The sequence below is a fragment of the Malaclemys terrapin genome, chromosome 3 (assembly GCF_027887155.1).
Source record: "Malaclemys terrapin pileata isolate rMalTer1 chromosome 3, rMalTer1.hap1, whole genome shotgun sequence".
Taxonomy (NCBI): Eukaryota; Metazoa; Chordata; order Testudines; family Emydidae; genus Malaclemys; species Malaclemys terrapin.
In genome coordinates, this window is record NC_071507.1 from 23,259,672 (window position 1) to 23,285,001 (window position 25,330).

The following is a 25,330-nucleotide window of genomic DNA, read 5'->3' on the forward strand; positions in this document are numbered from 1 at the left end:
ATTTCACTCTTGGAAGACGTGGCTTTCTGGTGGAGGGTTGAATATTTCAATACGAAAGAACTGCTCTCAAAACAAATATCTGGCTGGGATCTTGTGTTGAAAGAGAGGTGAGAAGTAAGTACAGGTTTCAATAGAGCTTTATGTGGCAGCTCTACATATTTCAGAGATGGAGAAGTTACTCGAGCATGCCTCAGCCCTAGACAAATGGCCTGGTGGGATCTGGTACTGGAATACTCATTTGGTCATACCAGGAGTGAATATTGTAAGCTATTCTGACAGTGTGAATAAACTAATTAGTCCCTTGGATTTGTCCCTCAATGTCACATTCTTAGAAACCTTTGAAGGGGGTTCATTTTATCCAAGCAATAACTCATTACTTTTTAAAACCTAACTAATGTAGTTTATCCTCCACTTGTATATTATGGGATTTTGGAGATGATATGTTTGAGATAGAATTCAGGAATTCCCTTAGAGAAGAGACCAGGGTGTGGATGCAGCCACCCACTTATCTAAGTGAAACATTGCGAAAGGAAGATCAGCCATGCATTTCTGCAGAACTACTAAAACTATTAATATTCGAGAGGTAGTAAAGGAACAGAGAATGTAGGTAGGCTAATGCTTAATACTTTAGCACTACTGTTTGAATGTGTAAGATACAAGCAGTCATGCTTTTCAGGTGCCTCCAAACTCGTAGGATGAAAACCTGGCCCCTCTGAAATCAATGTGAGTTTTTCCATTGACTTCACTGGAGTTAGGATATTGCCAGTGGTGTTTAGATGTTTAATCCCAAATATAAGGTTCTGCCCAAGCAAGTCACCCTGGATAAATTTCCCCTATTCCTATTTTACCTTCTCATATCACCTATGTAGTTCTTCTTTCCTTGTGTTTTGAACCATTCATATAATTTAGACTGCTAAGAAGAAGTTCTTTAACACATACTCTTTCTACATGAATAGTTAATACCCAGCAAGCTGGGGTGTAAGCCCATGATCTGTGCCTCTTTTAAAACCATATCGAGAAAGAATAGAGAAATCAAGTTTAGGCTCCTGATGATGGAGTAGGCTCTGTGACCAACCTCAGGCCCTTTCCCCACCTCCCCCCGACATCAGTCTCCAAGCACTCTTTGTTTCCTGTTTGGAGACCAAGAAGCAGAGGAGGTCAGAGATCCTCATCAGAGAAAAGTATAGGCAGTATCAACAAGCCTCCTAAGAAAATGTCTAGCTGTAGTAGAGCCTTCATCCAGAAAAAAAAAAGAGCCTGGTCACCTCAGAGACACTGTGGTCCTGTGACCTTAGGTCCCACAGAGAGTTCTGTGGAGGCTCCAAGCTGCTCCTGTACCTGGAGCTCTTTGAAATTCTTCAAAACACCATGGGCACCATTTATATCTCAGTGCTGAAACCAACCCGAATACTGTTGAAGCATGACAGACTTAGCAGAGACTTCAAACACATTATTTAATGGAAGCCTTTGCCATCTTCAGACTCCTTGGTTCTGGTATGTGAGTAGCCAGACATCTGCAACAACAGAGGCTATCCACATCCTCAGTAACGGAGTCATCTAACAGACCTGTGTCTCAACTACCAGTGCCTTTGGACCTGCCCTATTTTCTAGATAGGCCCACCGAAGTAGACCGTTCCCTCGGTATTGACACATTTGGCTCATTTACACCTACTGCAAGAATTTAGATGTTCTAGGGACTTGATCGTGTCAGATAAACTGGAATCCCCCTTGTTAATGGGCACCATGCAATTGTCAGTCCCAACAGCTGTAGGGTCATCGAGACCATATCTTTCTCTAGTACCTCCTAACTTTCTGACTATGTTGAGGATGTCCTCAAACTCCCAGATCTTTGTACAGTGGATCCCCTAACAGTGCTACGCAGAGAGTTTCATTGTATGATTGTATGCTACCCATACCTTGACAACTGGCTCATAAAGGGCTGCTCCAGAGTCCAGGTCCAGTGCAGCGAGACATTGTAAGCGACCTGTCAAGCTCTGAGCCTGTTGATTAAAAACAAAAATCAACATTGGTTCCTGTTGAAAGGATAGAGTTTATTAGAACGATCTTCGACTACCTGAGCCAGAGCCTTTCTGCCAGAGGTCAGGTTCAGGGCAATGTCAGATCTGATTGCCAGCATCACTGCCAACCCGTTCACCATCAGGTCTCCCTGATATCAGATACATCCAACCCTGAATGAGGAGCACATCTCGGTACACTGCAAATGCAGGGGATATGGTCAAGAGAGGAGCTCACACTTAATTTAAATGTCAGGGAGCTCAGACCCATCTGTCTAGCTTGTGTGGTGTTCTTTCCCCACTTACCCCGTCGGGTAGTGCAGATATTGACAGACAACATGGCCTCCGTGTTCTATGTCAACAGTCGGGGGGTAGGGGGGAGAGGCTCATTCGTCAGATCTGTGCCAGGAAGCCCTTTGCTTGTGGGACTTCTGCATCTGACATGATCCATCTGGAAGCCTTGCACCTCCCCGGCATCCAGAACATGCTAGCGGATCGCCTCAGCAGGTTCTTCTCTCACCATGAGCAGTCTCTCCACTCGGAGGTTATCAGGATGCTCTTCCAGAAGTGGGGAACTCCCCGAGTGGACCTGTTCACCACCAGACAGAATAGAAAGTGTCATCAGTTCTGCTCCCTGCAAGGCCTCGGCCAGGAGACCTGATGCCTTCCTGCCAATCCCACTCGTCAGCAAAGTCCTCTTAAAAATCAAGAGGAATGAGGCACGGGACATTGATTTGCCCCAGCATGGCCTCGCTAGCATTGGTTTGGCATGCTCATGGACCTGGCTGTAGCAGCCCCGTGGGTGCTTCCCAGCCTCCAGACCTGCTCTCGCAGGATCACGGTCAGCTGCTGCAACACGAACCGAACCCCACTCCACCTTACAGCTTGGATGCTGCATGGTTGAATCCAGAGGAACAAGCCCGCTCTAGTCAGGTATAGCAGGTTCTCTTGGAGAGCAGGAAGCCCTCCACCAGAGCAACTTACCGGGCAAAGTGGAAGCATTTCTCCTGCTGGGTAGCGGAGCAGGGTATCTCCGCAAACCGGTTGTCTCTGCAGTCCATTCTGGATTACCTGCTTCACTTAAAGCACCAGGGCCTCACCTTCTCTTCGATCAAGGTTTACCTGGCGGCTAATTCAGCCTTTCACCCTCATCTCCAGGGTAGATCGATACTCTCTTATGACATGACTATTAGGTTCCTGAAAGGCCTTGAAAGACTCTTTCAGGTGGTCCGGGACCCAGTCCCCCAATGGGACCTCAACCTGGTCCTCTCCAGGCTCATGGGCCCGCCCTTTGAGCATTTGGCTTCTTGTTACCTTTCCTACGTGTTGTGGAAGGTCGCATTCCTTGTAGCTGTGACCTCAGTGAGATGAGTGTCCGAGATTAGAGCTCCTACTTCGGAACTCCGTACACCATGTTCTACGAGGACAAGGTTCAGCTGCAGCCCCACTCTACCTTTCTGCCAAAGGTGGCATCGCACTTCCACATCAACTAGGATATTTTTCTTCTGGTGTTCTGTCCAAAGCCACACTTGACCAGCGAGGAGAGGTGTCTGCATACTCTAGATGTCAGGCATTGCAGTGGCTTTCTACTTAGAGCGCACCAAGCCCTTCCGTAGATCGACTAAGCTCCTTATTGTGATAGCCGACAGGATGAAGGGTCTCCTGGTGTCCTCACAGAGGATTTAAATCTGTATCACCATGTGCATCTGTATCTTTTACGAGATACCATAGACTGTGCCTCCTCCAATAGTGAAGGCTCATTTGAGAAGGGCACAAGCTTCTTCGGCTGCTTTCCTGGCACAAGTCCCTATCCAGGACATACGCACTCAAAGAAGAAAAGGTGGTTATCTTCAGGAACTGTTGTTCTTCGAGGTGTGTTGCTCATGTCCATTCCACGACCCGCCCTCCTTCCCCTCTGTTGGAGTTCCAGCAAGAAGGAACTGAGGGAGTGGGGAGCCGGCAGCACCCCTTATACTGGTGCATACGCGCGCCACTCCTGAGGGTGCCAGAGCTGGTCCCCTATGGATACCACTGAGGGAAAAACTTCTGCATTTGACCGGTGCATTTGACGAGCACACACACCAACAATGGAATGGACATGAACAACATCTCGAAGAACAGTAGTTACGGAAGGTAACCGTCTTTTATTTGACCACATGAGCAAGTACCTTGTTGGCACAGCCCAAAATAGTATCAGCAGCACTGTTTTAAAAGAACAGTGGTCAAAAATAAACTGGTTAATGAAGTATAAAGGAATGATACATTTTTCATGGTTGCATGACAAAGTAGTATGATGGATTTAAATAGATATAGATGTAGATAGGCATACAGAAAAAGCCAGTTGGCAACATCAATGAAGCATGCAAATAAGATCAAATAAACAGAGCATTTAAAAAAAAAAAAACCAAAGGGGAGGAATGTAACTATCTTTTTAAGGAACATCATTGAAAAATTACAATTAGTATTAAAATTAATTGGATTTTAAAATTTATCTGTGGGTTGTAGTCCCTTGATGTTGCTTTTTTCTATTGAAATCATTTGAATTCCCCAAAGATAAAGATAGCAATGATTATTAGAAGATTTATCTGTGTATGATGTAAGAAAATGTAAAAAAAAAAAAAAAAAAAAAAAATGGAAAGCAACTGTTGCAAGTACCAGAAAATTATGCTATTAATGTAAGTGTCATCAGAGCACAAAAGATCACATTCCAGGACTGTATGAAAATTATTAAAATACTGGAAATAATAGTACTTAAGATGAAGATATTATATTCTAAGATCTGGTTAAGTGACTGACATTATTATATCACTTCAGGTATTATAAAAGTAACAAAATGCTTTTAAAGATAATAAGAGTTAGGTTTTTAGATTGGCAGTATTCACACTTTTCTGCTTAAGTGCTTTCCTACTTTAATATAATTTAATAACAGCGGAAAAAACTCCAACATTTTATTTCCAACCTGTACCTTTTCTTTTTACAATATTTTCTCAGATACAAAAATATCATGCTCCAAGAAAAAATTCAGCAACCCTTATAATTTTGCTTCCTTTTGTCCAGTTGACCGAGAGAAAAAAAATGGTAGATAAAGGTTACAATAAACAGATTTTCTATCTAATATATTCCTAAAAGGAATACTTTTGTAAATAATTATCACTATTTATTTGTTAATTTGATTTTTTTCTGTGAGACCCCAAGAACTTCCAGGCCAAAATGATATGTGAGATTTCAAATCATGTGGCCTTTTTTACATATTATTTTCTTCCAAAATATGTAATGGCTCCTCGTCCTCCATCTAGGGACACCTTTAGCATTGCTGTTCTTTTCTCCATTTACTCCTCTTCCTTCTCTTGTTTCCCCCATCCACTTCTATTGTTTGAATAACCACTCCATCCAGATGATTCCCAAATCTACCTCCAAACTAGTCCCCTCTCTTTAGTCTCAAAAGTGCCACTGCCTCTCTAAATTTGAGATGGCAGCAGGGTATCCCAGAGAAGTAAGTCTCTAAAACTGAATTCTATGGGTATCTCTACACAGCAAAGAAAACCTGTGGCTGGCCTGTGCCAGCTGACTCGGGCTCACGGGGTTCAGGCTATGGGGTGGTTTCACTGTTGTGTAGACTTCTGGCTTCGGCTGGAGTCTGGGCTCTGGGATCACCCCACCCTGCAGGTTCATACAGCCTGGGCTCAAACCTGAGCTTGGAAGTCTACATAGCAATGTGTAGCTCACAGCCCAAGACCCATGAGCCCAAGTCTGCTGGCACGGGCCAGCCACAGGTTTTTCTTTGCTGTGTAGACGTACCCTATATCTTTCCACCTGATTCATTTCCAATAGTCTCTCTAATTTTTTTGACAACTTTTGCTATTTTTCCTGTCTCCTAGGCTTGCAAGCTCATTATCATCTTTGAATCTCTCCCCACCCCTTTCCCCATATCCAGTCACCATCTAGGTTTCTTTGTTTCCTCTTTTAATATAGACAAAGTACATTTCTTACTCTCGAGCTCTACTCCAAAATTTGTTTCCATGCCTTGATTCTCTCATATGGACTTTTGCAACCTTCTGCTCTCTGACTTGCCCATCTCTTTCCCTCTTTCTCTTCTTTCCTCTTTGTATTACATCCCTATCATCTTAGTGGTCAGCCAAAGTGGAGATACAGAGACCAGCTTTTGCATTTATCTAGTATGTGTTATATATAATTTCACAAGATAAATATTTTCATTAGAGTGATTGCACTTGAAGATGAAAGAAAAAAAAATCTGCATTTTGTGTCTGAAATCATACCCAGACTGGAAGTAGAAGAGCCATTCTTTTAAACTATTTAATTAAAATTTTCTAAATAATCTACGAAGTTTTTTTTTCCCTGATGGACTTTTGATCAACATTATAAAATCCTTATGAAGAAATAGTTCTTTTCAAAGCCAAATTTATTTTTCTAAAGTTGTCTAGGACCAAACTACTCTAGCAATATCTATTTGACTGAAACAATGAAATATAAAAAAAAAGTGTGTGTTGAAAATGCATATGCTATGTTCGAAATGAAGTTGTATAATAGAGTTTAAGGGTGTAATTCTCTTAAAATCAACTGGAATTACAAACTCAGATCTGTACATTTAATTCTTTATCAATCTCTTGAAATTAAATATTTTAACGTTTACATTCTCTTTGAAGGGGTTGAGGGCTGAATTCTCTGGTCTGTTAAGCAGTGGAAATTGAATTTGCTATGCCTCTTCTGCAACTTTAATTTACCCAGGACTAGATAACTAAGCATCACTCCCTTTCTCATAGACACAAACAGTGGAGAATTGAGTCCTGAAACCATACTAGCGGGTCAGACTTTTTTAAAAGTAAATAATTCCTTCTAGAAATCACATTCTGGGACTGAAATAAGCAAGTTTCTGGCCACACAATTGTTTTTGAGATGCAGAGGATGCCTTTTTTATATTAAATCCATCTACAAAAAGACTCTGACTACTATTTGACTCTGAATAAAATCTTTTGAAAAGTTTAGTTTGGAGTGGGAATCGCTGCATAGGAGTCAAGAAGGCAAACTCAAACAGCCAGCAGATTATGCTGAATTTTACTCACTGCTTACTTAGAATGCAGTTGTTATGAATATGTAATAACAATATTTCTAGGTCTTAACAGTGATTTCTGAAATTATTAGGTTTGAGAATGGCTACTAACGTCAAGGATGCTGTACTTTAGATACATTAGAATATAACAAAAACGTGTTAGAAAATTTAGCTGTACTTTTTAAGTACATTACAGTTATCGGTAGTTAATATTTGTGTGGTCCATTAACAAATGAAAAAAGCGTTTTGAGTACTAACAGGAAAAATGTTGACCCTAGCACACTGCAGTATATTTTACAGCGGGATGTGTGCTAGATTTAAAAACTTTGAAATGCTGTAGTTTTTTTAAAAAAAATATCATTCTATATTGCTATTGGTAGAGTGCCATGTAACTTTTTAAAATGTCCTCTTTTCTTAGAGCTCCTTAGTAGACATTTATAACCAGTTCTTGGCAGCGTTAGAATCACTGAAAGAATTCTGGAATGCTATGGATGAAATTGATGAGAAGACTTGGGTACTTGAGCCAGAAAACCCCACACGGAGTGCCACAATGAGAAGAATTGCACTAGGTAGGAAAACAGGAGAAGGAATAAAGTATTTTTTTTTAAACAGAAGTGAAGTTGATTGTTTTGCTTTACTTAATAAAGAACAAGGAATAGGAAAACAAAGGTTACACTTAAAAAAAACCAAACTATTACATGTTCGTTATTGTACAAAACTAACCTGAGGCAGAATATTGAATTTGTTTGGGGGAAAGTATAATTTTGTATTTTTAGTTTTACATTTAAAGTTCTGATATAAATATTTATAAATTACAAACATAAGCATTGATTAATTCAAAACTGAGGACACATTTGTGATAATCGTATATAAGAAGTATTTCCGTATAGGATTTTTAAATAAAAGAAAAATGAGTTTACTTTTTAAAAATTATTCACTACTAATTGTAATGAGAAACCCCTGTCAGAAAACTAAATTTTGGAATACATTTTAGGTTATACTGTAAATATTTTTTTAGTATGAAACTGTTTTTGGAAGGATGAAAGAACTGAAAATGCAATTCCTCTCCCCTGCCTTTTCTTGATTCCTGAGGGTATGTCTATGCTGCAGTAAAACACCTGCAGCTGTCCTGTGTCAACTGACTTCAGCTTCAAGGCTATAAAACTGCAGTGTAAATGTTTAGGCTGTGGCTGGAGCTGGGACTCTGGCACCCTCCCCACTTGCGGTTTATCAGAGGACTTTAACTCACTGCCTAGATAAAACTTGTTCATACTGAACTGAAATTTGTAGTCATGAACACCATCAGTTCAGAATTCTAAGCCAAATAGCTTATTTTAGCCATCTAAAAGCTGTAACAATGTTCATAAAACGACAGGTGTGCTCAAAACAACTCATTTGAAAAACATAAGTACTTTCTCTATTTGCGGTTATAAAGGAAAGCTTTACACCGTTCATTTACATGCATTCTCTCTCATTTCAGGAAACAATGTTTCCATAAACTTAGAGGTAGATCCCAGGCATCCAACTATGCTTCCTGAGTGTTACTTTCTTGGAGCAGACCATGGTAAGGGTCACATCCTGTCCTGATTTTTCCCACATTTTATATGGGGATGATACACAAGCTGGGAAAAAAACAGCTTACCTGTCAGATGCCAGGCTGAGTTTGCAGGGATAACAAAAACACAAAACACCTAATTCTTTTAAGTGTTGATTGAGCAAATTTGTTCTGCAAGTTACTGAGAGAAAGGTGGAACGCTACACTTTTTTTTTTTTTTAGTCCTTTTCCAGCAGAATCACAATTCAGGAGATGCCCTGTGTCCTGTAGAGAATTACTCCTAAAGATAATTTATCTGACCATATCTATGATTATTTTGCCTGTTTTTTTTGTTTGTCATAAATAATCCACTGCAAATTTCCTAATGTCTTTTCCTCTGTTTTCTATAGCTCCTTGCCATGTTTTGAGGGGAGATCATACCTTTGGTGTACAATGTCCCAAAACTTAGCGCAATTATCATTCAAATATGATAACTGGGGGCCAGATTTGTAAATGTATTAAGATGCCTAGTGGGATTTCAAATGCATAGGCACCTATCTGCATATTTAGGTGTCTAAATACCTTTAAAAAATCTCTAGTTGTAAGTGCTGGAATGTGGGGGAAGTCTCTTCCTGTGAGTAATATAAATATCTATGTATAACTTTGTAGTGGTAAATCCTCTGAGAACTAAGCTGAACAACAACATGCACTTGTGGTAAGTGTTTTCACTCATACAATTTTAGTTTAAAATCTGCATTTTGCAGTTCCATGTGTTGAAGTCTATTTTCTTCTACTTGCAGGGATCCAGATATCACCCTACTACAAAATTTGAAAGAAGTTTTAGAAACCGATTTTCCTTCTCGTGCTGTGCTAGAAAAGACTGTAAGTATTGCTTTTTGTTGATGCTCAGTCTTTGTTTCTGAATACTATAGACTGATGAAAATGAAATTGTCACCTTATAACTGCCAGCAAAAATAAGAGTCAGAAAGGATGTAATTGGATTAATAATTTGTGTAAAAAAAAAAAAAAAAAAGGCTTCTGAACATCAAGCAACAATTGTTAGCTTATTAACAAATAGTTATAAGAGCACACTTTCCTATGGTCTCCACAGCATTAAGGTGATTAATTACTGGCATCAACATTAAAAGGGGAGGAGGAAATTCCATAGTATTAATAAAGTGGAAAATCCAAACATTCTGTTATGGCTATAGATGATTTAGAATGCTAATTATGTAGGTAGATCTGCTTAGAGGGAACAAGAGGCCATGCAAATAATGGTGCTGCATCTTCAAGTCGTGTCCCTGTGGATGCTCCTCTGTTGGCGTGCTTGTGTCCCTGTGCTGCTGATCAGAGAACTTTGGTAGTAGTCAGTTTCACCCGCGCATGTGCTGCTCCCCACCTGCCACAAGGCTAGCCAGCATGTGTGGGTAATGCCTCCTCAGTTCCTTCTCAATCATCCTTGGCTAAAGACAGAACTAGAGCTGTCCGTTCATGGATTGTTCTCTCTCTTAGAATTGCTAATTTTAACTTCTTTTGAAGCCCTTTTTCTTTCTTTGCTTCATTATATTTTATTTTGGCCATTGCCTAGAAGAAAAGAAAAGGACTTTGTCTTCTGTTGCCCCCCAGTCGGGGGGGGGGCCTGGACAAGGATATGCCTGATTCTCTGGGCTTCAAAAAGTGCCTCAATTACAAGGGATCTATCCCAGTTACCAATGGACACTCACAGTGCATTTGCTGTCTGGGGAGAGAAACACATTCCACAGAGTGTGCAGCAACTGAATCCCAGATCCAGGAAGGACAGAGGCTCAAACTCCTACTCGTGGAGTCGGTCCTTTAACCTCTGGAGTCTTGGTGGTAACCCTCAGTATAACCCTCTACTTCGAAGGGAGGTGAGCTCAGAGAGATGCCTGCGAGCCACTCATGTAAGGCCTCTTAGAAAAGATCTGTGAGTCCCCATAGCGAGTACCGATCGAGCCAAAAATTATCCCTGTCTCAGTCAGTATCAGTACCGATGGCACCAAACCTGTCTAAATCTGGTACCCATAGCATGCATGGTACTGAACTGACAGGGCAACTTGGAATGCGTAGAGACTCAACGGGTGCAGGCAAAGAAGCATCAGTACCATGGGGGCATGAGAAACATACAAGATCCGCCCCAGGGAAGGCTCTGTCAGTACAGTCATCAACATCCGTACTGCCACAATACCGAGTTCACCCAGAGTCCTTTTCGTTGTCTGAATCAGAAAGTGAGCAAGAGGACCTAGCTTCCCAACACCCTTCTCACCCACCATACAGAGCCCAGTTTCACTATGGACACTGGGCATACCACCCTTCTGACCCACAACGTCCCTGGTATGGGCAACTGTGGTACCAACCACTGTGCCCCTTCCCATCAGAGTGGCCATACTGGGAACCTGGCAGGCCCAAAGGCAACAAGCCTCCATCACTGCTAGTATGGCATACCAACAGCCGAGGATGTACCCTCCTTCAGCCGCTGCCTCAAGGGCCTCTGAACTCCCCAAGCAGGCTAGGGAGGAACCGGAGGCCAAAGTCAACGAGGAAGTTACTCCTCCAGCCCACTTCTCATCATTATCACCAGATGAGACTGTGATGCCCCCTCCACCATCTATGGCAGATGACTTTAAGCTGTTCCAGGTCTTGGCACAGAGGGTGGCAGAGGCCTTTACAAGCAGTGTCTGAGTTGCACTCTGGAGGAGCTGGAGGAATGTAGAATGTCCACCACCCTCCAGCTCCTCCAGAGTGCCCCCTCCCTATTAATGAGGCTAATGAATTCTGCCAAGGTGATATGGCAGGCCTCTGCATCCATCCCACCAACTTGCAAGAGGGCGGACAAGACATATCATGTGCCAGCAAAGGACACAGAATTCCTATTCTCACACCTGCCTCCCAATTCGATCATTGTGGATGCAGTTAACTCTAAAGGCTGCCAACACCACTTTAAGTCCACCCCTTATAACTGGGACTGGGAGCACCTGGACCTGTTTGGCAGTAAGGCCTATTTCTAAGCCACCCTTCAATTCAAAGTGGTGAACTATCAAGCCTTGTGGGCTAAATATGACTCTCAGAACTATGTGAAATTTAGTTCTTTTATTGAACAGCTTCCCCATCCTCACAAGGACCAATTTAAGGCCTTGGTTAATGAGAGCCAGTTGGTGGCAAAAAGTCGCTCCAGTATGCATTTGACGGTGGCACGTTCTATTTTGACTGCGTTGTGATGAGACAGGCCTCGTGGCTTCATCTCTGACTTCCTCAAGGAGGTCCAAACGACGGTGGAGAACTACCCCTTTTAGGGGACAAAATTATTTGCTGAAAAGACAGATGCCTCCCTCCATCTGTTAAAAGATTTGAGGGTCACTCTTCGATCCCTTGGGATCTATATACCTGGGTACAAAAGAAAGTACAGCCCTCAGCCACCATTCAAGTCTTGCTCACAATACTCATCTCAGTAGTCACAATATCCATCTCAATATACACAGAGATTGTATGAACCTCATAGGAAGAATCCCAGGTTCTCCAGATGGAAGATGTTGGGATCTCAGCAAACTTCCTCTCAGCCCTCCACCTCGAAGAAATAGTTTTGACGGGTTGATTGAGGTACCCGTAGAATTCTCTCATTTCACGATGGAAAACACCCATCCCTTCAGAGATCATCTCGCCCCGTTCCACAGAACCTGGGAACAGATAACCTCCAACAAATGGGTGTTGGAGATCATCTGAGATGGCTACTCCACCTATTTCTCCTCCCTCTCCCCCTCCCAAACACCCCTCCCCATCCCTCTTCAGGGACCCTTCTCATGAGAGCCTGCTATGTCAGGAGATAAAGTCTCTCTTCAGTGTAGCAGCCATGTTGCAAGTATCCACACATGTAAGGGGCAGAGGCTTCTAATTTTTTACTTACTGGAGACTCAAACAGGACCTCAGAGCGCTCAAAAAGTTGATCAAGGCTCAGAAGTTCAAGATGGTCATGTTATCTATTATAATTCATTATAGTTAGAAAAAGGAGACTGGTTCTCGGTCCTTAACCTCAAAGATGCTTATTTTCACATCTTGATCATATTGAGCCACAGATGTTACTTCAGGTTCGTGCTAGGCCAAGACCACTACCAATATGGAGTACTCCCTTTCGGCCTTTCATTGGCCCCCAGAGTATTCTTCAAGATCCTTTTGGTAGTGGCGGCCTGTGACGTTATGAGGCCCACTTACGCTCTTAAGGCATCATGATTTATCCTCACCTGGACGACTGCCTTCTCAGGGTATGGTCCTTTGCAGTGTCCCAGCAAGTCACTCAGACCACACTGGACCTGTTTCAGAATCTGGGCCTACAGATAGATAAACAAAAATAGACATTAACACCCGTAGAGGGACTACAATTCATAGGAGCCAATCTCGACTCCATTCTTCCCACATCAGATTTCTCAGTCTCTCTTCGTTAGAGACAGTACAATCCAGCCCCCAAATTTTGGCCAAACATTGCCTCCAGTTCCTGGGCCACATGGCGATGGGCACATGGATTATTGCTCATTCCAGACTATGCATGAGATGTCTCAGAGCATGCTTTTGGTTCAGTTTAGAGGCCAAACAAAGACAATGTAGGCAAACTACTATCAGTGCCCACCAGGGTCAAGCGATCCTCTGATTGGTAGAAGGACCCGGTAAACGTCTGTACAGGAATCCTGTTTGTTCAGTCTTCCTGATCTCTACTCCTAACCGCATGGATCTCAATGGTCGCACAATACAGGACAAATGGTCTCCAGGCGAGAGATCAACACGTGCACTTGCTTCCTCCTGCTGATCAAAGACATGCACAAAAGGGTCATGACAGATAATATGGCCTGCATGTATTACACAAACCATCATGTAGGCAAAAGGTCTCATTCCCTGTGTGTAGAAGCACTAAAACTGTGGAACTGGTGCATCTCCCACAGTATCTTAATATCAGCTGCCTACTTACCAGGAATACACAACATGACGGCAGACAGTCTCATCCACAAATTCCCACATGACCACGAATGGGAGATAGATTTGGTGGTACTCCACAACATATTCTGACAATGGGGGATACTGGTAATAGACCTATTCACTACTTACCAGAACAAGCAGTGTCCACAGTACTGCTCTAGAGTGGGGATCGGACGACATTCCATGGGAAATGCCCTCCTCCTTCCATGGGACAAAGGCCTCCTTTATGCTTTTCCCCCATTCCCTCTAATATTGAAAGTCCTGGTGAAAGTGAAGAGAGCAAACATACTGATTTCTCCCACCTGGCCCAGACAGACGTGGTACCCTTACCTGTCACAGCTGGCACTGTGGCCACCGATGACTCTTCCAATCACTCCTTATCTTATGTCGCTGAAAGAGAGAGACACTCTCCATCCCAACCTGTGGATTCTGTGTCTCGAAGTCTGGCTCCTTCATGGTTCCAGCACATAGAGACATCTTGCTCTGAGGTGGTATAGGATGTGTTATTGCTCAGTAGGAAAGGAGCTACTTGCCATAACTATCTACAAAAATGAAAGAGATTCCAGATCTGGTGCCATCCCAAACGTGTCATCCCTAATACATCCACCCTACCAGTGATCATAGACTACCTGTTGACTCTCAAGAAATCGGGACTCTCTATTGTTTCACCTAGCAGCAATTGCAACCTTCCCTCAGCAGACAAGGATATTCAATCTTCTCCCATCCGACTATGAAGAAGTTTATTAAATGCATAGCAAACTTTTTCCCACAACCCAGACTTCAACAGGATCGCAACCTACTATTAAAAGGTCTGACTAGGCCACCATTTGAACCCGTGGCCACTTGTTCGTTAACTCACCTTACCATGAGGATGGTGTTTCTTATCGTCATCACCACTGCAAGAAGGATTGGGGAAATAGAAGCTCCAATGGCACATTCCCCTTTCACTGGGTTCTTCCCTGACAAGGTCACGCTTAGACAACATCTGAAATTCATTCCCAACATGACTTCTGCCTTCACATAAATTAGCTTATTCAGTTTCCAGCCTTTTATCCCAAACCTCATAAGGATAATAGGGAAGCTATCCTCTATTTGCTCGGCGTGAGAAGAACCTTCAGAAAATCTTCAAAACTCCTCCTCTCCATTGCAGATAGGTCAAAAGGCACAGTGATTTCATCTCACTGTCTCTCTAAGTGGGTCTTGGGCTGTATTAAATTCTGTTACCAATTGCGTAATGTAACCCGCCCCTCCCCCCTATCTTCAATACGCACGCATTCTACGAGATTGGTCTCCTCATCCTTTGTCCAGGGTATTCCTATATCAGAAATCTGCAGAGCAGTTACCTGGGCATCTGCACATACCTTTGCAGAACACTATGGCATCCTGGGGATTTGGCTTCAGACTCCAAATTTGGTGCCATAGTACTATCGTCCATATCCGACTCGACTCCAAAGTCACAATCTCCAGTGGTGGGCACTGCTCAGGAGTCACCTACAGTGGAGCCATCCATATGGACACCATTTGAAGAAGTTACTCACCTTGTGCAATAATGATTGTTCTTCGAGCTGTGTGTCCCAATGGGAATTCCCCTCTACTTCGGAGTCCTAGTAGTTGACTCTGCAGTAGAGAAGTAATTGAGGAGGAATTGCCCATGCATGCTGCCTAGCCTAGTGGCAGGCGGGGAGCAACGCATGTGCGGGTGGGACAGACTGCTACCAAAGTTCTCTGATCAGCAGCGCAGGGACATAGACAACCTACAGTGGAGCATCCATAGGGGTGCACATCTCAAGGAAGCAACATTACTGCACAAGGTGAGTACTTTCTTTATTGGAATTAACTTTTTCACCATACTATAACACAGGATTGAATGTGGCTCTCACATGAAATTTTAAAGTTCTTAAGTTAAAAACTAATATCTTACTGAGGCCTTCTGTCTAATACAGTGAAAGTTCACTGTAGTTAAAAGCATGAAGACCATATGAAATAATGTAGTTAAAAAACTGCATGTCAATCAAGACTGGACATTGTTTTTAGGTGCATGAAATCATACTAGGACAAAAATGAGCCTTTTGCTGCATTATTATCAAATCTCTCGGGACAGATAGGGCTCCTCAGTCTGGATGGGTAGCCTATTTAGGAGAAGGAAAACTCTGATCTGAAACCCTCATCTATGGGATAAATAAAGCATGGTGTTGGGCAGCAGCAACAGCAGTACCGCCTCTTATTGATCCATCTGGTCTATAGCAACAAGATGGGGAGAGTTTGGGCATGTACTTAGTTCAACTGGGGAAAGGCCTTCTCACTGCAGTGTATGTCAGGGACACCAATTAATACACTATAGTTTCTGGCACAAGGCGATTAGTTGGTGCAAGCAATGTTTTTCTTTTTGGTGAGTTACCAAAGGGCAGTAGTAGATATTAGCAAGGGATAATGCTAATGGTGAGAGGGCATCTTAGCCTTATGCCAGAAGTTCACCCACCTCAAGCCTGGCAGCCCTAGCATCTGAGCTGGGGATTTCTGGCAGTCAGTGTATGAACAGTCCTGTAGAAGGTCAGGGTAGAATGAAGAGTCAGATGAATCGCAACGACCTGCACAGCCAAAGAATTCCCATATAAGTAGCAATATTGAATGTACCCCATTTGACTGACGAAGGTGTGAAAGTAGCTGATATGAAGGTACGGAGAGGTATTTGTGTTCTATACCTGCAGAAAACACAGTGAATGGGGAATGCAGTGAGGGAGCTGGGCTTAAATTGTAAACTCTTCTGTGGTAACAAAAGCAGATGTAATGGAGTCAGGATGGTAGTGAGAGGAGAGCTGAGAAAGAACAATAATTGAAATTATTAGAGTAAGTGACCGAGTGATGGCTGTATGGGTCCAAATTAAGGAGCATGTTCTGTTTGTGATATCAGCATATGCACCTCAAGAAAGATGCAATGAAGCAGAGTTTCCACCAAGATTTGAAAGCACTAGCGGACAGAACCATGCCAAAGGAGATGTTGGATGATTTGAGATATGGAAGAGACAGGCAAAAACAGAAGGGGTAATATAATGTGTTTAGGAAATTCCAGTCTAGGTACTATGGAATGAGGAAGGGAAATTATTACTAAACCATATGTAATAGCCAATCCATGGTTTCAAAAGAAGGTGAATCATTTGGACACGTACATCAGTAGTGGAAATAAATTTGGTATTGGCTGAAGAATGGAACTACCTCAAAAGAACATGGATTGCAGCAGCGGAAGAGATTTGTGGCTGATGCAGATGGGGAAAACAGAGGGAAAGAGAAGAGTGGTGATAGACTGAAGCACAGGTAGTTACCCAAAACAAGAAAATAGAGCCTAAAGAAATACACTGAGTATAAATGAAAGTGAATAGAAGGAAGGAAAGTGAGCTGCCAAGCAGGCAATGAAGAAGGCAAAAAGAATGCCACACATGACCAAGCTTGTAAACTATCCACAACTGGCTGGCAAAAAGATCTATAGCTTGACAAAAATGACCACACTCCACATTAAGTGTGGAGAGAGGGATTGTTGTGTGCCTTGCTGGAGGAACCACTGGCAAAAATATCTACAGCATGGCAAAAATGGCCACACCACACATTAAGCAGGTATATGTGTGGGGGGGGAAACGGACTGTTGTTTGGCTGGAGGAAGGTGTGTACCTCTTTAAAGGATAGCAAGGCAAGGAGTGAGGTTGCAGCAATGGCAGAGCAGGTCAACGTGAGGATGCTGACCCATCCTCTTAGGTGACTGGAAGAGAGGAGAGGTTACGCCAAGCAGGAAAAGCCCTCTTTTACCTGTACCAGGCAGAACAGCAAGGACTCAAGCTCTGCAATCTCCATGGTGCCATGTGGTAGCATGATGGTGAGAGCAGGGGAAGGTGTAGGAATGCTTCCCACACACACTTCAGCCCACAGAGGGAAAAGCTGGCATTTAGTAACAGAAGGGGAGCAAATTTTAGGCATAGCTCAGAACCTTCTGTATGGAGGGGATCAGATAAATGGATTGGTAAAGAATTCAAAGGAGGTATTTGTTAAAGGACTGGAAACTGGGAAGTTCAGGGCTCCTATTTCTGACATGGCAGGAAGCCAACTGCCCCTCTTAGAGCCCACCTTATCCCACATGGGGGAGATGGAAGGTCCCAGCAATAGGTGGGCTGGGGACTAGGATGGGAAAGAGGGTTGGCTGATGGAAGCCCCCCAGTATATATTGAAATGATAATGCCATTACCAGCATTATACACTTTTATCTGTGGGGAGCTCCCAGATAGTTAATAAAATGGTAGCCTAATTAAACCACATGCAGTTTCTCCTGTCCTTCCGGCATAGCTGGACAATGAGATTCAAAAGGAAGGATGGTTTTGCAATGCCATTCGTAAAGAATGACCAGAGGAGGCTATTAGTAACACATGAATAAGCAAAGGAGAGGTGGAAACAGTAGTTTGAGGGGCAAAACGGCCTTTTTGGCAGAGTTGCCAACATGTGAGCCTAATGTCAGATCTGAGTCTGACATAATGGAGGATAAGGTGAGAAAACCTAGTCCAGAAAATGAAGAATGGTAAGGCATTGGGATCTGAGAAAATGATGGCAGACCTGGTGAAAATCCTGGGCAAGAGAGGTATGAAGTGGATGAGCAGAATAGTTAAAAGCCATAGAGTGAATCAAGAGAATTCCTGAAGACTGATGAGAATCTATTTTGGTATCAATACAGGGAAGCATCCATGAATGCAGACACTATCAAGGGATAAAGTTACCAGAACACACATTGGATGCTAGGATTGGGAGAAAGGTGGACAGGACAAGTGAACAAGAACAGTTCTGCTTTAGGAAAAGCCAAGCAACCATAGATTCCATGTTCGTAATTCGGCAAGTGACAGAGAAGCAGCTAGAATATCAACAGGATAGCTTCTGGGCTGTCATAGACCCTAGAAAAGCATATGTTAAAATGAACAGAAGGATGCTCGCACCAGTACTGAAATATTATCTGAGAATGTAATAACTATGGGGAATGCAGGATATAGATCTAAAACAGTGATCTGAATGTGTTCTGGAACAGCAAGCCTCTTGGTATTAGAAATCAGATTGCATCAGGGGTTGGCCCTCAGTCCATTGCTGTTTATCATATTTATGGACTATGTCAGCAGGATGATCACAATAAGACGACGTCAAAACCTGCAATATAGAGATGAAATAGCAATAAGGGCATCTTCAAAAGAAGACTTGTAGAAAATAGTAAACCAATGGTAGACCAGCTAAGCAGCCATGGGATGACAATGAACATGACTAAGACAGAGGTCACAGGGAACAGTAGAGGTGCCACAGGGAAACTGGTGTAGCCTAAAGGATTAATCTGCTTGCTTGCATAGATAAATTTATAAGAAAAGATATAAGTATTTGATTTATTGTAATAGGTTTATAAATTACTGAAAATAAGTGTGGCTGTAATGCAAGGGACCTACAGGCCAAAACCTGTATGTTAAGCTGAGGCAAAGTTAGTATATTTATATTACAACCTTTTACCCAGATAGCAAAGTTAACCTACATATTAAGATCTGTTACCTAAATAGATACCCACACATACGTCTAAGACCTTTTATCTAGAGCAACAGAAAATGGAAGAATGGAATAGGGTTTTTTCAATTTTGTACCCACAGACTTAACAGGTACACCATAAGGAAACTTATGTGTGTATGTTCATGTCATCAATACACACAAACATACTAGCCTATGGGGTAAATGTACCCTAACATTTCTGTGGGGGAGAAATGAAATTTGCTATAAGAGAGGATTTCTGGCACTTCCGCCCTATAAAAGAGGTGACCCACCTCGCTAGCATATGCTATCTATCCATGACAACTACTATTAGTAGGCCATACTCATTTTCTTTTCAAACTTTAAGTTCTTAGGGGACAAGGCTAAGTTTGGTTTCCCTAAACTTTTGTTCTTAGTTTTGTTTATTAGGTTTTAATTTTAACTTTAATTTAGTTAAGTAAACTGTAAGTTAGCTTCAGTAGTTCTTAGCATTAGCTTCGTCTAAGCTCTGCACCTCTCACTCAAGAATTGAAAAACCTGAACTGCCAGAGGCGAGGTCCTGTGTCTTTTACCACTAGGTTATCAAAAAAGGGTGTAAGTATATTAACCAAAGCTTTGTAGCATACAATACTGTATTGCCATATGTATCTCTTAAATAGCAGCAATACAATTGTAACTTTGGAACTCTGATTATTTTACCATTTAATTACTATTTAATTAATTTTAATAAAAAGTCGTTATGGCTATATCTGTCTCAGTGTGAGCTTCCTGTCACACCCCCGAGGGTCCTTTGTAAATTCTGTGAATCCTAATTTGGGACAAAAACTTGTATCTTCTAATCAGATTGGCAAGCCTAAAACCCATACTATCCAAATTAATATTATTAACACACCCTAAATCAGGCTACACTGGGGATAGAGATGAATTGAGTACAACTAAACCAGACTGACTGGTTCAATTACCTGAATGGCTGGATTACAGAAGACTGTGTTTGAACATGAGCCAAAAGCTAGGTTTGAGTGCTGGAAGTGTATAGAATAACATCCCAGGTGTTGCACATCAGAAGTGTATGCCACTGAGACTGAAAGCCCAATTATATAGAACAATGGTGCACCCTGTAACGCTGGAAGACCAGTGGACTAGAATGTATTCACTTGTGTATTAGTATAGATCAAAATGAGTATAAATTTAAGAGTGTATTCAGGAATTTAATCTTCATGAAAACTAGTGGAATGTTACTTGTACTGTTTTCACTTATCAGTTTCTGTTATTATGTAATAGCGAACATTTACATTGTGCATAACCCTATAACTAAATAATCCATCAACGAAATTTTGTGAAATGCTAATAAAGGACTTTAACAGAAAATGCTAATTTCAAAGCAAGTGTCCATTACGTATGATGGTCAGGCATCAAAAAGCTAAGTGCATTCCTCACTCACTGACAAAGGAAAAAGCCCACGAGGGTAGAAAGACTGTCAGCTTGCTTTCTGTCATAAGAAAAATATAAATATGGATTCTCAGAAAAATCCTTCATTTCTGAACTGTTTAGACTGGTCAGCCTCACCTCAGTCCCCAGAAAAATTATGGAGAAGCTCCTCAAGGATTCCATTTTGAAGCACTTGGAGGAGAGGAAGGTGATCAGGATGATGGGATGGATTGCACCCTCAGCAAGTTGGTGAATGACACTAAGCTGGTGGGAGAGGTAGATAGGCTGGAAGGTAGGGATAGGGGCCAGAGTGACCAAGACAAATTGGAGGATTGGGCCAAAAAAAAAATCTGATGAGGTCCAACAGGGACAAGTGCAGAGTCCTGCACTTAGGATGGAAGAATCCCAGGCACTGCTACAAGCTGGGGACCGACTGGCTAAGCGGCAGTTCTGCAGAAAAGGACCTGGGGATTACAGTTGATGAGAAGCTGGATATGAGTCAACAGTGTACCCTTGTTGCCAAGAAGGGCATATTGGGTTGCATCAGTAGGAGCATTGCCAGCAGATTAAGGGAAGTGATTATTCCCCTCTATTCGGCACTGGTGAGGCCACATCTGGAGTATTGTGTCCAGTTTTGGGCCCCCTACTATGGAAAGGATGTGGACAAATTGGAGAGAGTCCAGCGGAGGGCAATGAAAATGATTAGGGGCTTGGGGCACATGACTTATGAGGAGAGGCTGAGGGAAGTGGGCTTATTTAGTCTGCAGAGGAGAAGAATGAGGGGGGATTTGATAGCAGCCTTCAACTACTCTGAAAGGGGGTTCCAAAGAGGATGGAGCTAGGCTGTTCTCAGTAGTGGCAGATGACAGAACAAGGAACAATGGTCTCAAGTTGCAGTGGGGGGAGATTGACGTTGGATATTAGGAAAAACTATTACACTGGGAGGGTGAAGCACTTGAATGGGTTACCTAGGGCGGTGGTGGAACCTCCATCCTTAGAGGTTATTAAAGCCTGGCTTGACAAAGCCCTGCCTGGGATGATTTAGTTGGGGTTGGTTCTGGTTTGAGCAGGGGGTTGGACTATGTGACCTCCTGAGGTCTCGTCCAACCCTAATCTTCTATGACGCTTGTAAGGAAGTATACCAGATGCAAAGTGGAGATCCCCAGAGACAATCTGGGTACCTGAAAAACTTCTGTGAAACTGGCAATTTATTACATTACTGCTACAAACTGTGACTCACCTGTTAATATATTTTACCTGCTTTAACCTCTCAATAAATGTTATTTCTTTGCTAATAAACTTTCAGTTAGTTTACTATAGAATTGGCTGCCAGTGTTGTCTTTGGCATAAGATCTGGTATGCCAGTTGATCTGGGGTAAGTGAAACCTGATGTGGTGTGATTTTTGGGTTTAAGTGACCATTATCACAAAGTCTAGTTCTTCTTTGAGTGATTGTTCATGTCCATTCCAAGCAGGTGTGTGCACGCCAGACGGAAGATTTTCCCATAGCAGCGTCCGTAGGGTCTGCTCCGGTGACGGCTAGCTGGAACTTCTCTTGCTCTTTAGCAATCGTGACAGTGTTCTATAGTTCTTGTACATAGTTTATTAGTTAGTAGTTAGTGTTACTGTTAGATAGTTAGGTGTCAGTTGGGGTGTCAGCAACTTTTCGTCGCCCCGCTGGGGCATGCCCAGGTCTCCAGGGTTTAAACTCTGTCGGGACTGCGGGAAGTTTATGCCAAAAAGTGATCCGCACTCTTCCTGCTTGCGGTGCCTTGGGGAGACCCATCAAAGGGACAGGTGTCCTATTTGCAGGGCTTTTCGCCCCAGGACTCTCAAGGATAGAGAGCAGAGACTTAAAGTCATCCTAATGGAGGCGGCACTGTGGCCGCAATCTGATCCCGGACACTTCATCCTCGGTGCGCAGTGCCCCGGCACCGGAGATAGGTCGTGAGGCCAAGGCCCCAAGACCCTGGCACCGCAGAGAGTCTGCGCATAAGAAATGGTCTTCGACAAGACGCTGCTCTCCTTTGCCGGTGCCGGCTAAAAAGAACAGGCCGCGGACCGAACAATCTCCCACGGGGACTCTAAAGGTTGGGCGCAGTCCACGATTGTTACGGGGCAACCCGCGCCGCAGACCGATCCGGCCATCCCATTGACTCCCGCCCCGTCGAGTCTGGAACGCCATAGATCCCCGGACATTATGGAGGAGGTCCGCCTCCCATCGACGCCTGAGGCATTCGAGGCTGCCTCAGACCTCTTGAACGTTCCAGTGCCGGCGTCACTGCACTGGTGCAGTCAACCTCCAGCTGCCGCCGGGCCCCAGTATCACTCTAAGGGTAAACCGGCGATACGCTCACCGCACTCTCCACGCAGCGCCATGGTAGCGGCACCGGCGCGAGCACCCCAGCCAGCAACTGTGGGCACCGCTCCTCCGATGTCCTCCTATTCAGAGACTTCTGACTCCTACTGTTCTAACAGATCGAGGAGCAGATCGTCCTCGCGTAGGAGTGCCCAACCATACCCGCCACAGTGGCATCAGTAGGAGTGGCAACAACCTCCACAGTGGCCATTCTGGATGCCACGGGCCTACCATCAGTCCGTGGGTCAGGCGTATGGGCCCCGCTCACAAACCGCTTCCGTCTCCTCAGCGTCTGGGGCACCGCCGCTAATGCCATCGCCACCAGCACTGCCGTCTGACAGGAGTGTGCCACAAGGCATTATGGCACCCCCAGGTCAAATAGTGGCACCGACAGGGGCTTTGCCTTCCTTCAGCGCAGGCACCGCCCAGCACTCCTCGGCGTTTGGTGGCGACCCCGGTACCGCCCGCGGTGCCGCATCTTGAACCCGCACTGGCTGTGCAGCCTGAGTACCGTGTGCCGCAGGCCCTTTACACAGGGAGACGTGCTAGATGAAGGCCAGATACATGGAACATCTTCCTCTTCATCTCCGGATGAGGCAGTAGCGGGAACTTCTGCTGCTCCGGCTTTAGAGGATAATAGACTCCTCCAACATCTCCTTACTCGAGCGGCCCAGAGCCTCTCGATACAGACAGAACAGATTGAGGTGGACACCGATCCTGTAATTGATATCCTGGCCCCATCGGGCCCATCTAGGGTGGCCCTACCCCTCATAAAAACCATTGCGGACACAACCTGCACTTTGTGGCAAACTCCAGCCTCATTGGCCCCTACAGCCAAAAAGACTGAGGCGCGATATTTTGTCCCAACCAAGGGCTATGAACGTCTTTACACGCACGCCCCGCCGGACTCCCTGGTGGTGGATGTGGCCAACCAGAGGGAGCGACAAGATTTTCCAGGATCCACTCCTAAAAATAGAGAGGCTAAAAAGTTGGACCTCTTCAGACGTAAGGTCTATTCAACGGGGGGCCTACAGTTGCGTATTGCCAATCAGCAGGCCATAGTGAGCCGGTATGGACACAACACGTGCTCGGCTTTGTCTAGGTTTACGGACCTCCTCCCGCAGGATTCACGAACCGAGTTTTCAGCCCTGGTTGAGGAGGGAAGATTGATTACTTGAGCTTCCCTTCCGGCAGCCTTGGACGCAGCCAATTCGGCCTTGCGCACGTTGGCTACTGGCCTCTTCATGAGGCACGTAGCCTGGCTTCAAGTTTCCGGCCTTCCTCATGAAGTCCAACAGACTATACAGGACTTACCTTTCGAAGGGCCCACGCTTTTCTCAGAAAAGACGGACAAACAGCTCCATAGCCTAAAGGACTCGCCGACCACCCTCCGTTCTTTAGGCTTACACACCCGTTACTCAGCGTAGGCAGTTTAGGCCGCAACAGGCCCCGCGTCCATATCAACTTCAAAATCGAGGTGATGCTGTGTGCAGGACACCGCGAACTGGCAGGAGGAGGCAGCAACAGCAGCCCTTCGGACAGTCTTCTACCCAACCAAGGCCTCCGCAGGGGCCTAGGCCACCATTTTGAGGGTTCGGTCGAGGACGGCCTACTGGACAGATCTCTGGATCCTCCCAACCTTACCTTTTCATCACGTCTGTCCCCCTTCTATCGTGCGTGGGCCCGGATCACGTCAGACGCTTGGGTGCTTCGCATGGTAGAGGAGAGATATTCTATCCAGTTTTCCTCTCTCCCACCCCACCAGCCCCCCTCCCCGTCCCTCTTCAGGGACCCCTTTCACGAGCAACTTCTCCTTCAAGAAGTTCAGTCCCTCCTTACAGCAGGGGCAGTGGAGGAGGTGCCTCCAGAACTACGGGGCAAGGGCTTTTATTATCGATATTTCCTAATTCCGAAAGTGAAAGGGGGCCTCAGACCTATTCTGGACTTGCGGCGTCTCAACAAGTTTGTCAAGAAGCTCAAGTTCTGCATGGTCTTCCTGTCCTCCATCATTCCTTCCCTGGATCCAGGAGACTGGTATGCCGCCCTCGACTTAAAGGATGCATACTTCCATATCGCGATAATCCCTCGCCACAGGCGTTACCTCAGGTTTCTCGTCGGCGACGTTCATCTACAGTTCACGGTCCTACCCTTCGGTCTATCAGCAGCCCCAAGGGTCTTCACGAAGTGCATGGCAGTCGTGGCAGCCTTCCTCCGCAGGCCAGGGATCCAGGTATTCCCTTACCTGGACGATTGGCTCATCAAGGGCAGGACCAAGGCACTCATGGAGGCTCAGGTGGTCTTCATCAGGCACACCTTCAGCTCCCTCGGCCTCTTACTGAACGAGGCCAAGTCCACTCTTTCTCCAACACAAAGAATCGAATTCATAGGAGCACTTCTGGACTTGACACAAGCCAG

The 25,330-nt window shown here is 44.3% G+C and overlaps 1 protein-coding gene and 1 long non-coding RNA gene across 4 annotated transcripts in view; one reads left to right on the forward strand and one right to left on the reverse strand.

Moving 5' to 3' along the window:
• FANCL (FA complementation group L) overlaps positions 1-25,330 on the forward strand; it is a 125,102-nt gene that overhangs the window by 59,088 nt on the left and 40,684 nt on the right. For both annotated transcript variants that reach the window (XM_054022437.1, XM_054022438.1), the window contains exons 8-11: positions 7,502-7,652; positions 8,564-8,647; positions 9,287-9,332; positions 9,418-9,499. In XM_054022437.1, the coding sequence (XP_053878412.1) occupies positions 7,502-7,652; positions 8,564-8,647; positions 9,287-9,332; positions 9,418-9,499 (363 nt within the window). The remainder of the gene's footprint in view (positions 1-7,501; positions 7,653-8,563; positions 8,648-9,286; positions 9,333-9,417; positions 9,500-25,330) is intronic.
• LOC128834031 (uncharacterized) lies at positions 11,711-16,221 on the reverse strand. 2 transcript variants are annotated; one of them, XR_008444376.1, is made up of 5 exons: positions 16,077-16,221; positions 13,928-15,214; positions 13,254-13,426; positions 12,871-12,957; positions 11,711-12,019 (listed from the first exon to the last, which is right to left on the reverse strand). It is a non-coding gene; the product is annotated as an uncharacterized LOC128834031 (long non-coding RNA). The 2 variants fall into 2 exon arrangements; XR_008444375.1 differs by having other exon boundaries at positions 13,254-15,214.